Source organism: Gadus macrocephalus, chromosome 23 (assembly GCF_031168955.1).
Source record: "Gadus macrocephalus chromosome 23, ASM3116895v1".
Lineage (NCBI taxonomy): Eukaryota > Metazoa > Chordata > Actinopteri > Gadiformes > Gadidae > Gadus > Gadus macrocephalus.
The window spans coordinates 14,618,294-14,631,344 of record NC_082404.1 but is presented as its reverse complement, the minus strand read 5'-3'; the positions used below and the strand labels follow the sequence as shown (position 1 = coordinate 14,631,344).

At 50.1% G+C, this 13,051-nt stretch overlaps 1 protein-coding gene across 8 annotated transcripts in view; it reads left to right on the top strand.

Annotated features, from left to right (window-relative positions):
• The window catches only part of LOC132452525 (microtubule-associated protein 4), a 70,889-nt gene that overhangs the window by 26,438 nt on the left and 31,400 nt on the right, over positions 1-13,051 (top strand). For 6 of the 8 annotated variants that reach the window (XR_009524371.1, XR_009524375.1, XR_009524373.1 and 3 more), the window contains 3 exons: positions 7,833-7,934; positions 8,899-8,961; positions 10,897-11,022. Coding sequence is in view for 1 of the 8 variants with exons in the window: in XM_060045190.1 (XP_059901173.1) it covers positions 7,833-7,934; positions 8,899-8,961; positions 10,897-11,022 (291 nt within the window). In the remaining 7 variants the exon portion in view is untranslated. The remainder of the gene's footprint in view (positions 1-7,832; positions 7,935-8,898; positions 8,962-10,896; positions 11,023-13,051) is intronic. The other 2 variants (XR_009524374.1, XR_009524372.1) reach the window with 1 other exon arrangement.

The following is a 13,051-nucleotide window of genomic DNA, read 5'->3' as shown; positions in this document are numbered from 1 at the left end:
AGTTAAAAGTTTTAAACAAAACAGTCAAAACGGGTCAACAAAAATAACTGAAGAGGACATAATGTGTGTGTTTGTGTGTGCGCTCCTCTGATTTCCTGGGATATCAACAGCACATATATATCTCCACTATAATATATAGGGCAGGCTGTGTGTGTGTGTGTGTGTGTGTGTGTGTGTGTGTGTGTGTGACCTCTCCCTCAAGATGTGTGATCGTTGTCAGCGCGGTGGGTAGATGGCTGGGAAGGTTCCAGACGGGCAGAAACAAAGCAACACAGACCTTCGCAACCCTGTCTCCGTAGGCCTCTGGGTTACCAGCTGCACCCTGCCCCGGGAGAGGAGAGATATTAATCCACATCAACTGAGAACATGGTGATGGTGTGTGCGTTTTAGAGGATGACGGGGGGGCTGTGTAAGAGCTCACATGGACATGCAGAAGCGTAGTCGTGCAGAGGCCATTGAGATGCTGGGTACGTTATCACTGTGTTCAGGAGGGCGGACGGCCAGTGGGCGCATTACGACAATCAGCTTTTTCCTCTGCTACTAAATCCTCTCTCCGTCTCTACCCCAGCGTCACACTGGGAGGCGCTGGGGGCTCGTTCACAGCAGCCCTGGCTACCGTCTCTAGTTCTCTCTCCCTCGCGCTCTCTCTCGCTCTCTGTATCTACTAGTACCATCTCTCTCTTCTCTCATTTCTCTCTTCTCCTCTCTCTATATCTACTGTCCCTACTTTTTGTGGATTCTCTCTCTATCTTCTCCCTGTCTGTCTCTCTCTGTCTCCCTCCTGTGAAATAATGTGTAATAAATATTCATGCGGGGGGGGACTGGTAATCCCCAGAGCTGGAAGGCTGCGTAATTCCCTCCGGCTTTAGATCGAGGCAGAACCACGGAGTGTGTGTGTGTGTGTTTTGAAGAGGCGCGTCAGTGTGTGTGATCTGGTATTCGTGTCTCTGGTTTTGTGCTTTACATCCCGTGCCTCTGTTGGTTATGCACGCCTTGGTGCACAACGGAGGGAGTGTTCATGGGCTCATAGGTAGCAGGGTCAGGAGGTCAGCAACAGGAGCTTCAGACCTTCCGAAGCCCCCACCCCTCCCTGAGTCAGTCAGCCTCATTTTTCAGACGGTGCCCCTCCTTAAGCAGACCCCCCACAGACGCAGACCCCTTCGAAATCCTTCTGGGCTTTTCCTTAAAATTGCTGCACTCTGATTTTCCTCTCTCGCTCTCGCTCTCTCTCTGACCCTCTTTTTGTCTTACTCTCGCTCTCTCGCTCTCTCTCACTCTCTCTCGCTCTCTCTGACCCTCTTTTTATCTTACTCTCTCTGTCTCTGTTTCTGTGGGTGTGTGTCACTCACTCTCTTCCACTCTTTCTCACACACAAAAAACACTAACACATCAGACCGCTAGTGAGACGTCTACGGCCCTCCTCTCCCTTACCCTCCTCCTCCTCTCCCTCCCCTTCCTTGCCCTCCTCACCCTCCTCGTCCTCGCCCTCCTCGTCCTCACCCTCCTCCTCCTCCTCCTCGCCCTCCTCCTCCTTGCCCTCGTCCTCGCCCTCCTCCTCGCCCTCCTCCTCTTCGTCCTTGCCCTCCTCCTCGCCCTCCTCCTCTTCGTCCTTGCCCTCCTCCTCGCCCTCCTCCTCCTCGTCCTTGCCCTCCTCCTCGCCCTCCTCCTCGCCGCCCTCGTCCTCGTCCCCCTCCTCCACCTTACCCTCCTCCTCACGCTCCACACACTCCTCGCCCGCCTCCTCTCCCTCCCTCTCCTCCCCCTCAACACGCGGTGTCACAGGTTAACCCGACGGGCCCCTCCGTGCGGCCCTGGTTCTGCACAGGGCAGTGGGGGGCGCAGTGAAGCACGCCTCTTGTTTCTGGTGACTGAGCACGGAGGAGGAGGAGGAGTGGGGGGTCACCGGCCGGTCAGGAAGGAAGTGCCCACGACGATGTTTACCGATTTAACTTGGATGGCTTATCGCCCCCTCCCCCGAGCTCCAGACAGACAGCCAGACATGGGCGAGAGGATGGGAGACCCGCGGGAGAGGAGGGAGACAGGGGGGAGAGGAGGGAGACAGGGGGGAGAGGAGGGACACGGGGGGAGATGTGGTGACATAACCGCTGGAGATGTACAAACTCAGACACAGAGGAGTGCGTGCGCGTGCGCTCAGAAGGCAAGGGTCGTAATGGGCCAATGTTGACGCCAGGCTGCATGGCTGTTTTAAGCCACACACACATCAATACAGCCGCACCAAACCATCATGTGTTTATGTAGAGCTCCTCACTGGACAGAATGTTTTGTTAGATATTCATGGATATAGATATATCGATATTTGCATCGGCATGTTTGAAAGGGGTCATTATTACACTTCAATACATAGTCCTTTCAACTGTATGGTATTGCTGTTTATTCCAGCTGATCCAAGCCTATCCAGAATATATCATGTAGATTAATATTTATTTGAGTAATTCATCTTTTGTCCCTTGATTTGAGGAGCACTGCAGCGAAGGTTATTGTTCCAAGTCAATCTACGCTGTTGACTGCAAACAAAATGAATTATATTTCTGTGTGTAGCACAGACATCGTGTTGTGGACGTTGTTGCATCACCTTGTCCTGACCGGCCTATCTGGGCTCTAGTGCGGTCTGGTCTAGTCCTGGTCTGGGCTCTGGTCCGGTCTGGTCTATGCCTGGTCCTGGTCAAGTCAGAGCTCCTCTCTGAGTCCGAGCAGTAGCTCTCCTCTCTGGGTGGTGAACCCCACTTGAATCTCTCTCAGTTCACTGGATTCTCTCTCCTCTCGCCTGGAGAATCAAACAGGCTCCACCTTCAGCTGGAGCTCAGACGCTACTGGGATTGTCACTCTTTGTGTGGTGATTATATTAAGCCCTGAAATGATACGGGCGTTATATTAAATCTGCTAGACGGCTCTGTCGAGCGGGACTGCTTATGATGCACAGAATGTAAAAGACATAACATCCAGAGTCGTGCGTGGTTGTGGGTGGGTTTTTGTGTGTGGGTGTTAGTGTCTCTGAAGGGGTGGTTGTGTGTGTGTCTGTAGGGGTGTCTGTGAGTGTCTGTAGGGCTGTGTGCGAGTGTGTGTCTGTAGGGGTGTGTGTGAGTGTGTCTGTAGGGCTGTGTGCGAGTGTGTGTCTGTAGGGCTGTGTGCGAGTGTGTGTCTGTAGGGGTGTGTGTGTGTGCGTGTCTGTAGGGGTGTGTGTGTGTGTGTCTGTAGGGGTGTGTGTGTGTGTGTGTGTGTGTGCGTGCCCACTGCAGTACTGTCCTCCTCATGAACCAGGCTGCGTCTCCGGGCCGGACCCCCGGTCTGTTCTGGGGGCGGGCATGGCGGGGTCGTCTGGGGGCCGGGGAGAGGAAGTCAGCTCAGCGCTGCTGCCTGTTAGCACTAGCTCATCCCAGATTAGACTGCTTCTTGTTGATTTGGGAGGTTTCCCCCCTGGTCACCAGGAGCAGCAGGGAGCGGGCGCTGCTCCACAGTCACCAGCAGCAGGGGGTGAAGGTCAGCAGATGGAGGCGCCGGGGCTGGAAGAAGTCTACGGGCCGAGCCAATTGATTCAGTTACAACTTATGAGTTTGGGCTGGAAGAATGGCGTATGGCTGTTGGTGGAAGGTATGATGGATCCATCATACTCCACACTGATGGCCCATCCATCATACTCCATACTGACAGCCCATCCATCATACTCCATACTGACAGCCCATCCATCATACTCCACACTGACAGCCCATCCATCATACTCCATACTGACAGCCCATCCATCATACTCCACACTGACAGCCCATCCATCATACTCCATACTGACAGCCCATCCATCATACTCCACACTGACAGCCCATCCATCATACTCCACACTGACAGCCCATCCATCATACTCCACACTGACAGCCCATCCATCATACTCCACACTGACAGCCCATCCATCATACTCCATACTGACAGCCCATCCATCATACTCCACACTGACAGCCCATCCATCATACTCCACACTGACAGCCCATCCATCATACTCCACACTGACAGCCCATCCATCATACTCCACACTGACAGCCCATCCATCATACTCCACACTGACAGCCCATCCATCATACTCCACACTGACAGCCCATCCATCATACTCCACACTGACAGCCCATCCATCATACTCCACACTGAGAGCCCATCCATCATGCTCTAATCTAGTGGTGGTTAGTGAGTCAAGTGGGGGTTAGTTAGTCTAGTGGTGGTTAGTGGTGGATATTATCCCCCAGACGTCGGCCTTGAACAGATGTAGTCGTGCTTGTGTTTGACCTAGATACAGGTTGTGAGGTTCTGAGCTGGTGGTTTTGAAAATGGAAACTGAACCACACTCCATGAAGTTCTTGAAAGTCCACTTTGAGAACCAATGTTAGGAAACGGACTGGGTAGGAAAGGACGCTGATGGCAATAACAGCTCTCTTTCTCTTCTATTTAGTGCGCACACAGACAGACAGTCACGCACATACACACACATACACAGACCCATACAGACCCAGACACACACTCTCCAACACACACAAACAAACAGTGACATTTACTCCCTCAGACCACAGACAGCCTTCCAGCGGGCCAGCCCTTTAGTGAGGGACCCCTGAAAAACACACGCACGCACGCGCGCGCACACGCACGGGTCGGCCAACTTACAACAGAAAAACAAAAGCTCTGCGTGTGTGTTCTTGGCATGGAGAGCACACGTCAATGCTATTTTATTCGTGCCTCTCCATGGTGCGTGCAGGCTTGCGTGTGTGTGCACCCCAGCCGTGCCAAAAGCAAGTCTCAGGACACGTGTGCTCATGCGTGGCAGATTGAAGACGCGTGGCCCATCCGGGCGAGGTACAAAGTCGAGGGCCGAGACGCACACACAGACGACCGCCAAGCCGGCTCCCCCCTCCCTCCCTCCCTCCCTCCCATCACCCCTGTCCCTCCCAGTGTGACCAGACAGAAGCACCGATGGGAAATCTAAAGTGTTTGGTCTGGATGTCTTAAGCACAATATAGGTTATACCCAATATATTAAAACGTATGTATTTTTTTAATTGTACGATATCAAGAAAGATCAAGAATAGAAAGATCAAGCACAACAGGAGAAGGTTGAGACTGAAGTGCAGGGTCACCCTCACGTGAAGAACCCAACCGTCTGTCCCGGCTGCCGTATCTACTGACTCAGTACGCCTTCTGGGCTGCATAGTGGCCCTCATGGCTCTGATCCTAGCTGTTCTCAGCCTTGACAAATGCTTTGTATTCTCTTACAATGCAGAGTGTGTGTGTCATATGTGCCCATTTATTTGTCATGTGTGTGGGAACGCATTTGCATGTTGTTAACAGACACAGAGAGACAGGCAGACGGACACGCGCACACACAGCATGTCTCCCTGAAGTGGTTTGTGTGGTCCATCCCTGCAGCAGACAGTCTTACGTAAGGCGGCTGGACTCTCCTGGATCAACTCCAGAAGTCTAGTGCCTCTTTCTGGGAGGGAAGCGTGTCAGCTGGTTTCCCTGTTTAATATTGAAACACGACGTCTCTAAAGCAAGGCATGAGATGGAGAAACTTTATATTTAATTCAAAAGATTCCTGATTACAATTGTAAGGGTCAGCTATTCCTGGAACTCACAGTACAGTGTTTTGTTTTGGTTTAATTCCCCCCACAATACATACACAAATAATCCATAAATAAGTTATGGTCCCCCCACTCCATGTATGCCCCAGAAGCTCAGTGTCTCTGTGTTGTTAGAGGTCAGCTCGGCATTCCCGATGAGCTGCCGTGTTCATGTGACGGCATCCTAATGCCAGATAAGACACCTCTACCTCCTAGTGAGGCAGTGTCCTTCAAAGATCTGCTGAGTCACTCTGGTCCCAGTAGGCTGCTCGGTAACGCAGGACTCGTACGCAGCAGTGGGTTTAAGCTTTCTGTTTTAGCTTGTGAATGTAGGTTTGTGTTAAAGGTTTGTTTTAGGTTTAGGTTTTAGCCCTGGGTTTAGTTTTCGTTTTTTTTTTTGTGTTTGGTTTTAGGTATGTGTTTAGGTTTGGGATTTAGGTTTGTATGTTTAGGTTTGGGATTTAGGTTTGTTTTAACTTTGGCTTTTGGCTTTGTGTTTTAGCTTTGGGATATAGGTTTGTTTTAGCTTTGGGTTATGGGTTTTGGGTTTTAGCTTTGGGATTAAAGTTTGGGGTTTGGGTTTTAGGTTTGTTTTAGCTTTGGGTTTCAGCTTTGGGTTTTATGTTTGAGGTTTGGGTTTTAGCTTTGTCTTTTATCTTTGGGTTTTAGGTTTGTGGTTTGGGTTTTAGCTTTGTCTTTTAGCTTTGGGTTTTAGGTTTGCTAGTTCTTCTTTCCACTTTCTTGACGGAGGACGCGCCCATAAAGACACGTTGGCAAACTTCCTGGGTGCCGTGTGGAGGGCCTCTGGTTGCTCCACAGTCATGTCAACGCCGCACCAGGGTTGTTAAGACCGCACCTGCCTGCTCATGTGTCACTGATGATGTCCAGACACACACACACACACACATACACACACTCTCTCAGCAGGCACGTGGACCCATAGAGCTAGGACGCACTCTACTGTTTTTGAATCAATTGCTGACCCTCCCATTGGGTGGCGGGAAGCTGCTCGCCCAAGGTCTGGGAGAGAGAGAGAGAGAGAGAGAGAGAGAGAGAGAGAGAGAGAGGCCATGCCAGACTGCGTGTGTGTGTGTGTGGGTTTGTGTGTCACCCAATACGTGTAAGCATTTGTGACTGTAGGTAGCGCGCTGTCCGCTCCCTTCACTGTCACAGAGGGCTGGGGCTGGCTGCGGGAGAGGGGAGGCTTCCGTCCACTCGTTGATGTGGAGGTTTGCTTCGTTTACGTGTTGATTGGTTCTGTTTGATACTCTCGTGGAGTGAGGCTTTCCCTGGACAGCATTCACACCTGTACTCTCTCCAGCAACTACAGATAAGGGTGTGTGTGTGTGTGTGTGTGTGTCTGTGTCTGACTGTTTGTGTCTGACTGTTTGTGTCTGCATGTGTGTGTCTGCCTGTGTGCGTGTGTGTGTGTGTGTTAGGGACCTAGGTTTTAAAAATTGAACTGAGGAGCAGGATAATGAGGAGCACACAGAGAGTGAGGATCAAGAGGAGGAGAGGAGGCAGTAAAGGAGAGGACGAGGAGGGTCTGGTGGTGAAGGCGAGGACCTGAAATGTGCTGCGTCAGCCTGTCACACACCCCCCCCTCACCCTGATCGCATGCGCTCAGATCAGCTCTGTGCCCATCTTTTGGATGCGTGTGCGTGTCTGACTTTGGGTGTGTGTCTGTGTGTGTGTGTCTGTTTCTCTGTGTGTGTTAGTGCGTGTGTCTGACTGTGTGTGTGTGTCTGTGACTCTGCGTGTGTGTCTCTGACTCTGCATTTGTGCGCGCGTGAGTGCGCCCGTGAGTGTGCGTGTGAGTGTGCGCGTGCGTGTGTGTGAGTGTGTGTGTGAGACTGAGGGTTCACAGCGTTGGTAGCTCACAGCCAGCTGAGGCAGCAGTGCAGACAGACTCGGATAGAGGAGCAGGGCAGCTTGTTAGCTCGTTGCTACTGCACTGGATGTTGTGCTGCATGGGACTGGGCTATTTGCTTCTTGGAGCAAACTCAGCAGGTGAGCGCTAGTGTGTGCACGTGCGTGTGTGTGTGAGCGTGTGTTCTCCATGCCTTTCTCTGATGTCACTGTGTTAATGTGCGTGCGCTCTCTATAACTTGGTGTGTGTGTGTGTGTGTGTGTGTGTGTGTGTGTGTGTGTGTGTGTGTGTGTGTGTGTGTGTGTGTGTGTGTGTGTTGTTAACGTACTGTGTTTGTCCCTCCCCCTGCAGGGTCCAAGGTGACAGCCACGATGCAGCCAGGCCTTCCAGAGCCCCACGGTGAAGTCCGGCCTCGCGTGGACCCCCCAGATATGGCCTCAGACCTTCTCTCAGGTACCAGCATGACCCCTCAGACCCCAACAGCCAACAGAACCCCCTCAGACCGTGACCCCCAACAGAACCCCCGTCAGACCCTAACAGCCAACAGAACCCCTTCAGACTGTGACCCCCAACCGAACCCCTTCAGACCATGACCCCCAACAGAACCCCTTCAGACCGTGACACCCAGAAGAACCCCTAGTTCAGACCCTAACCCCTAGTTCAGACCCTAACCCCTAGTTCAGACCCTAATCCCTAGCCCTGGCCTGGAGAGGATTGGATCAGTCTGGGGCAATAAAGCTCCAATACTGGTTCAGAAAAACCAATGAAAGGATGTCTCTCTCTCGCTCTCTGTGTGTGTGTGTCTCTCTCTCTCTCTCTCGCTCTCGCTCTCGCTCTCGCTCTCTCTCTCTCTCTCTCTCTCTCTCTCTCTCTCTCTGTGTGTGTGTGTGTGTGTGTGTGTGTGTGTGTGTGTGTGTGTGTGTGTGTGTGTGTGTGTGTGTGTGTGTGTGTGTGTGTGTGTGTGTGTGTGTGTGTGTGTGTGTGTGTGTGTGTGTGTGTGTGTCTCTTCTCTGGCTTTCGCTCTCTCTGGGTTTTAGGGGAGTTTAGTTTGAATGTACTGCAGAGGTATTGTGTCTGTTCATCTAAGCAGAAGATCTACACACTTTTCTCCTTCTGTTCCCACTGTCTGACTGAGCGGGCCAGACGCACAAATTCAGAAACACGCATATAAAGATGCACATGATGAACACATACAGAGAGAAACACACAAACAGAAATACACACACACTTCTCTACGACCCTTCTCTTTCCCTCATTCTCTTCTTTTGGTTTATATTCTGCCTTATCCCTCCCTCTTTTATTGCACACTGTAATATATTTAATCTCTCTCTGTCTCTCTCTATCTAACTCTATGCCTCTCTTTTTCTCTCTAACTCTATGTCTCTCTAACTCTATGTCTCTCTGTTTTCCTCACTAGCTTCCATGCTTCATTCTCCCGGCCCACAGCTGATGGGCTTCAGTCCAATGGGAGCCTCCTCAGGTAGCTGGGCTGACTCACTGTCTGAGGTTAACTGTATGGAGGTCACTGAGTTCTGTTTACTGTATGCATGCAGTCAGCTATTCTGTTAAATGTATGCTGTTAACTGTACAAGGTTACCTCAGCTGTATGGCGTTAACTGTACGAGGTTAATGATGTGCTGTTAACTGATGTTAACTATGGAGTTTCAGACCACACTCCTACAATCCTGACTCTTTACCTAGAATTAGAGTTAGAGTTTATCAGCTCACGTTGAGATGTAGATGTTAATACATTCACTTTTATATTCAGAGCATTTAGCCGACACTTTAATCCAATGTTACAATGAGCACATTTTTCAGAAAAAGAGAAACCACAATATATCGCTGTCGGGACAGTAAGGGTGTTCATAGAACCAAGTGCCAAGCACCAACAATCGCTAGGTTAACCCATTCCCCTTATACAACAGAGATAGCCAGGATAACACGAGGCGCTACACAATGCTAATACTTCTGAGTAGGAGGTTCAGCAGGTTCGTAGTTCATTCCTCTGTGACATGTTACGGTTATTACCGTCGGGAGCTGCTGCTGCCCATCACCGTCTGACTGTATGAAGTCAGTGCTCGGCCTGTTAATCTGTCACTGGCCAACGGCTGGAGAGAGACAGTGGGTGGCAAACACTTCTGCCGCACATGCTTACGAGCTCACACGGACACGCACGCACGTACACATACGCACACACACATACAGCCACATGGACATGGGCGCACACGCATACACACACAGAGTATTTGAGTTTGCGCAGCAAGTGTCTCATTGTGTCCTTAATGAGTTCTGTCATCTCTGGGTCAATGGAATTACGGCTCAGGACGTGCGCACACACACACACACACGCACACGCACACATACCACATACACGAGTAGACAGACAGTTTCTATCTGTATGCATGCAATGTTACGGTCTCAGTCTCTCTTGCGTGCAAAATTGTTTCTAGGCTGCAATATGACATCAATTCGACCTCTCCTATTGGTCCTTCTAACGTAATGTTTACTTCAGCCTTGCTGTCTCTGATGCCTGTCTCCAGCTTTACTTTCTTGTCATTCCACGGTTTCCTCCCGTCATCTCCACGTTTTCTGTCTCGTCTTCTTTCGGCCTAATTTGCCAAAGCATTATTTGTTTATACCTTTTTATAATTTTTTAAGGTCACTCTCTTTATCTCTCGAGCTGTCTCGCTCTGTCCCTCTCTCCCTCTAGCTCTCGCTCTCTCACTCTGTTTGTCTTTCTCTTTGTCTTGCTCTCTCTCTCTCTGTCTCTCGGTCTGTCTCTGTCTGTCTCTGTCTCTTTCTGTCTTTCTCAAATGAGCATCCGTTTGAAACTGACTGCTATTCCCCATCATATCACCGTCTCTCACTCCAGGCTGGAAGAGTGAGACGTTTCCACCATGTTTTCTATGTCTGCCATAACAAACAGTTCCTTACTTTCCACTTTATTTCCTACCTTTTCCAGTCTACATTCTTGCTGGTTTCTGTTGTCACCCCAGCCACCCTGCAGCAGTTCAGCATCAACATAAATTGATAATTTAGTTCCGGGATCATCACTTATTTAAAAGGTGGAATCAGTCACTACATGGTCAACAGCTATAATAAACCTTTGTATAAGAAACTTTTCATTTATTTGACCGTGGGCATCATGTCCACATGGAAAGTGTACAATTGATTTATTGTCAGAATTCTACTTAGCAATCAACTTCTGGATGTGTTTTACTGCACAGCTAGAATGCACCCGATGGCTCTATTGGCCCATGTATAAAAAGCCAGGAATCTCAAAATGAATAAACTCAAAAATATAACCTTCAGTGGATGTTCCATACTTGACAGGTTTGTGACAAATGCCCATCGCAAAATGGATGTGTAGCTATAACTCTTTCTCTTTCTCTTTCCTCTCCCCCCCCCCCCCCAGGGTTCATGGAGGTGGGCGTGTCCCCGCTCCCAACAGAGCGGCCCCCCAGCGTAGCCGAGCCTCAGCAGCACAGCCCCATGCTCCCGGAGCCCCAGGCCCCCCGCGGGCCCCTGAACCTGGCCCCAGGTGAGGCCCCACCTGTGGATGAGCGCCCCTTTGGTACCTCTCATAGCGCCTGCTGCACCTCCAGCAAGAGGGTTGACTTAGCTTATTAGCCTAGCTCCCTGGCAGCCTTATTTAGTATTGTACTTAAAGGAGGACTATATTGTGTTTTTATAACACAGCATCTGGGGACTATTTAGTATTTTAGTTAAAGGGGGACTAGGGATGTGAATAACTCAAATTTTTCATGGTTGAATAATCGGTGGGTGGTATGAACGAATAATCGATTATTCGATGTGTGCCGACATTCACAAAGGCAGCCATGGATCGTCGGCTAGAAATCACTTAACATCTTAAACGCAAAAAAACAACAACCTGCTAAGTAGTCCCAGTCAAATTGTCTGTTCAGCCCTCAAAACGAGAGCTGGTAAATTGTGAAAAATGCTTTTTACCACAGGGTCTATAGAATTTAACCACGTTTTTCTGATTACAGTTTAATGTAACAGTAAGCTGACAACATCGCTAGTTAACATTGTAACTGCAAATTAACCCCCCGGAGATAACCATGGCAACCGATCAAACAAATTTTCTTATGGCGATAATTCTGCGCGCACAACCGCCGTGTGGATAAACAAATAATCCCCCTATAAATGAATGGTCTTCATTTATTTTCTATGGCAAGTGACCATGGTGTATGTGGGATAATGCCCTTGGACACCTGTCCAACATTAGTTCCGTCCATTAATTCTTGTTTATTTGAATGGGAAAAAATGTTAACGGTCCAAATGTTAAATATCGACTTTGACCCTCGGGAACGAATAATCAAATATTCTGACCCATCTCTAAGGGGGACTATATAATGGTTTATAATCCAGCTACTCTGGACTATTTGTTATTTTACTTAAAGGAGGACTATATCGTGTGTGTATAATACAGTATCTCGTGACTATTTAGTATTTTACCGAAAGGACGCTGTCGTGTGTTTAAAAGAGCATCTGGTGACCAAACGCTGACTTTAAGTTCTTATCGGTTGCGCAGCAGCTCTGATGAAATCGAAAGAAATATTTGTGAATTTAAAACACAACCTAATCAAAAGGAATTAATATGAAAGACGCATGGTTTAACAAGTATACCGTAATAGAAGCAGCAGTTGGGGGTTGGTTTGAGCGGCCCCCAGTCGAGCTGTGGTTTGGTGTCCTGGGAGCTCGGTGGAGCTTTGGGTACGGGTGGGGAACAGACCGGGGGGGCCCCGGGCGCTAGGCTGTTAGCCGTCTGCTCCGTGACTCGACACTTCCTCAGCCATCTGGTCCATCTCGGGCCGGACGAGCTGAGACCGAATCACTCCATCGTCACAAACCTCCCCCCCCCCCGACCCACGGCGTCCACACAGTGTGCGTGCGGCGAGTTATTGTCAGAGGTGTGTTTTGCTACACAGCTGGAATGCATCCTATGGCTCTAAAGGCCCGTGTATAAAAAGCCACGCCTCCCATCTAAAAATGCGTAAAAAACGGGTGATAGAAATGTGTCGACAAGCTGTCTGGTCCCGTCCCGTCTCCACGGAGACCGCAGCCGTTCAGGCTCAGAGCCACGCTCCACCGTGACACGCACCCAACACAACACAAGCTCTGCAGTTAATGTGTTCATCAGACCCAGAGGACCTGGACCCCCGCCCGGTTAATGTGTTCATCAGGCTCAGAGGGCATGGACCCTGTCGGGTTACGCCTCATGCCCACTGCACCGTCAGTCAAAGGACGTCGGAAGGCTTGGCAGACGGATGGGGGAGCTTTCCGGGGTCGTCAGAGCCCGAGACATTGCACACATTTGCATACGCGATCTGATTGGATGACGGATCCGTCGCTGCAGAAAAAAGTTGAACATCTTTCAACTTTTTGACGGAGCGAACAGACCCACAATGCATTGCGCGTCCGTCCCCATTCAAAGTCAATGGGGATCAGTCAACGGACGGAGGCAGTGGGCACGAGGCGTTAACGTGTTCATCAGGCCCACAGAGCATTGACTCCCGCCCGGTTAATGTGTTCATCAGGTGCCGCAT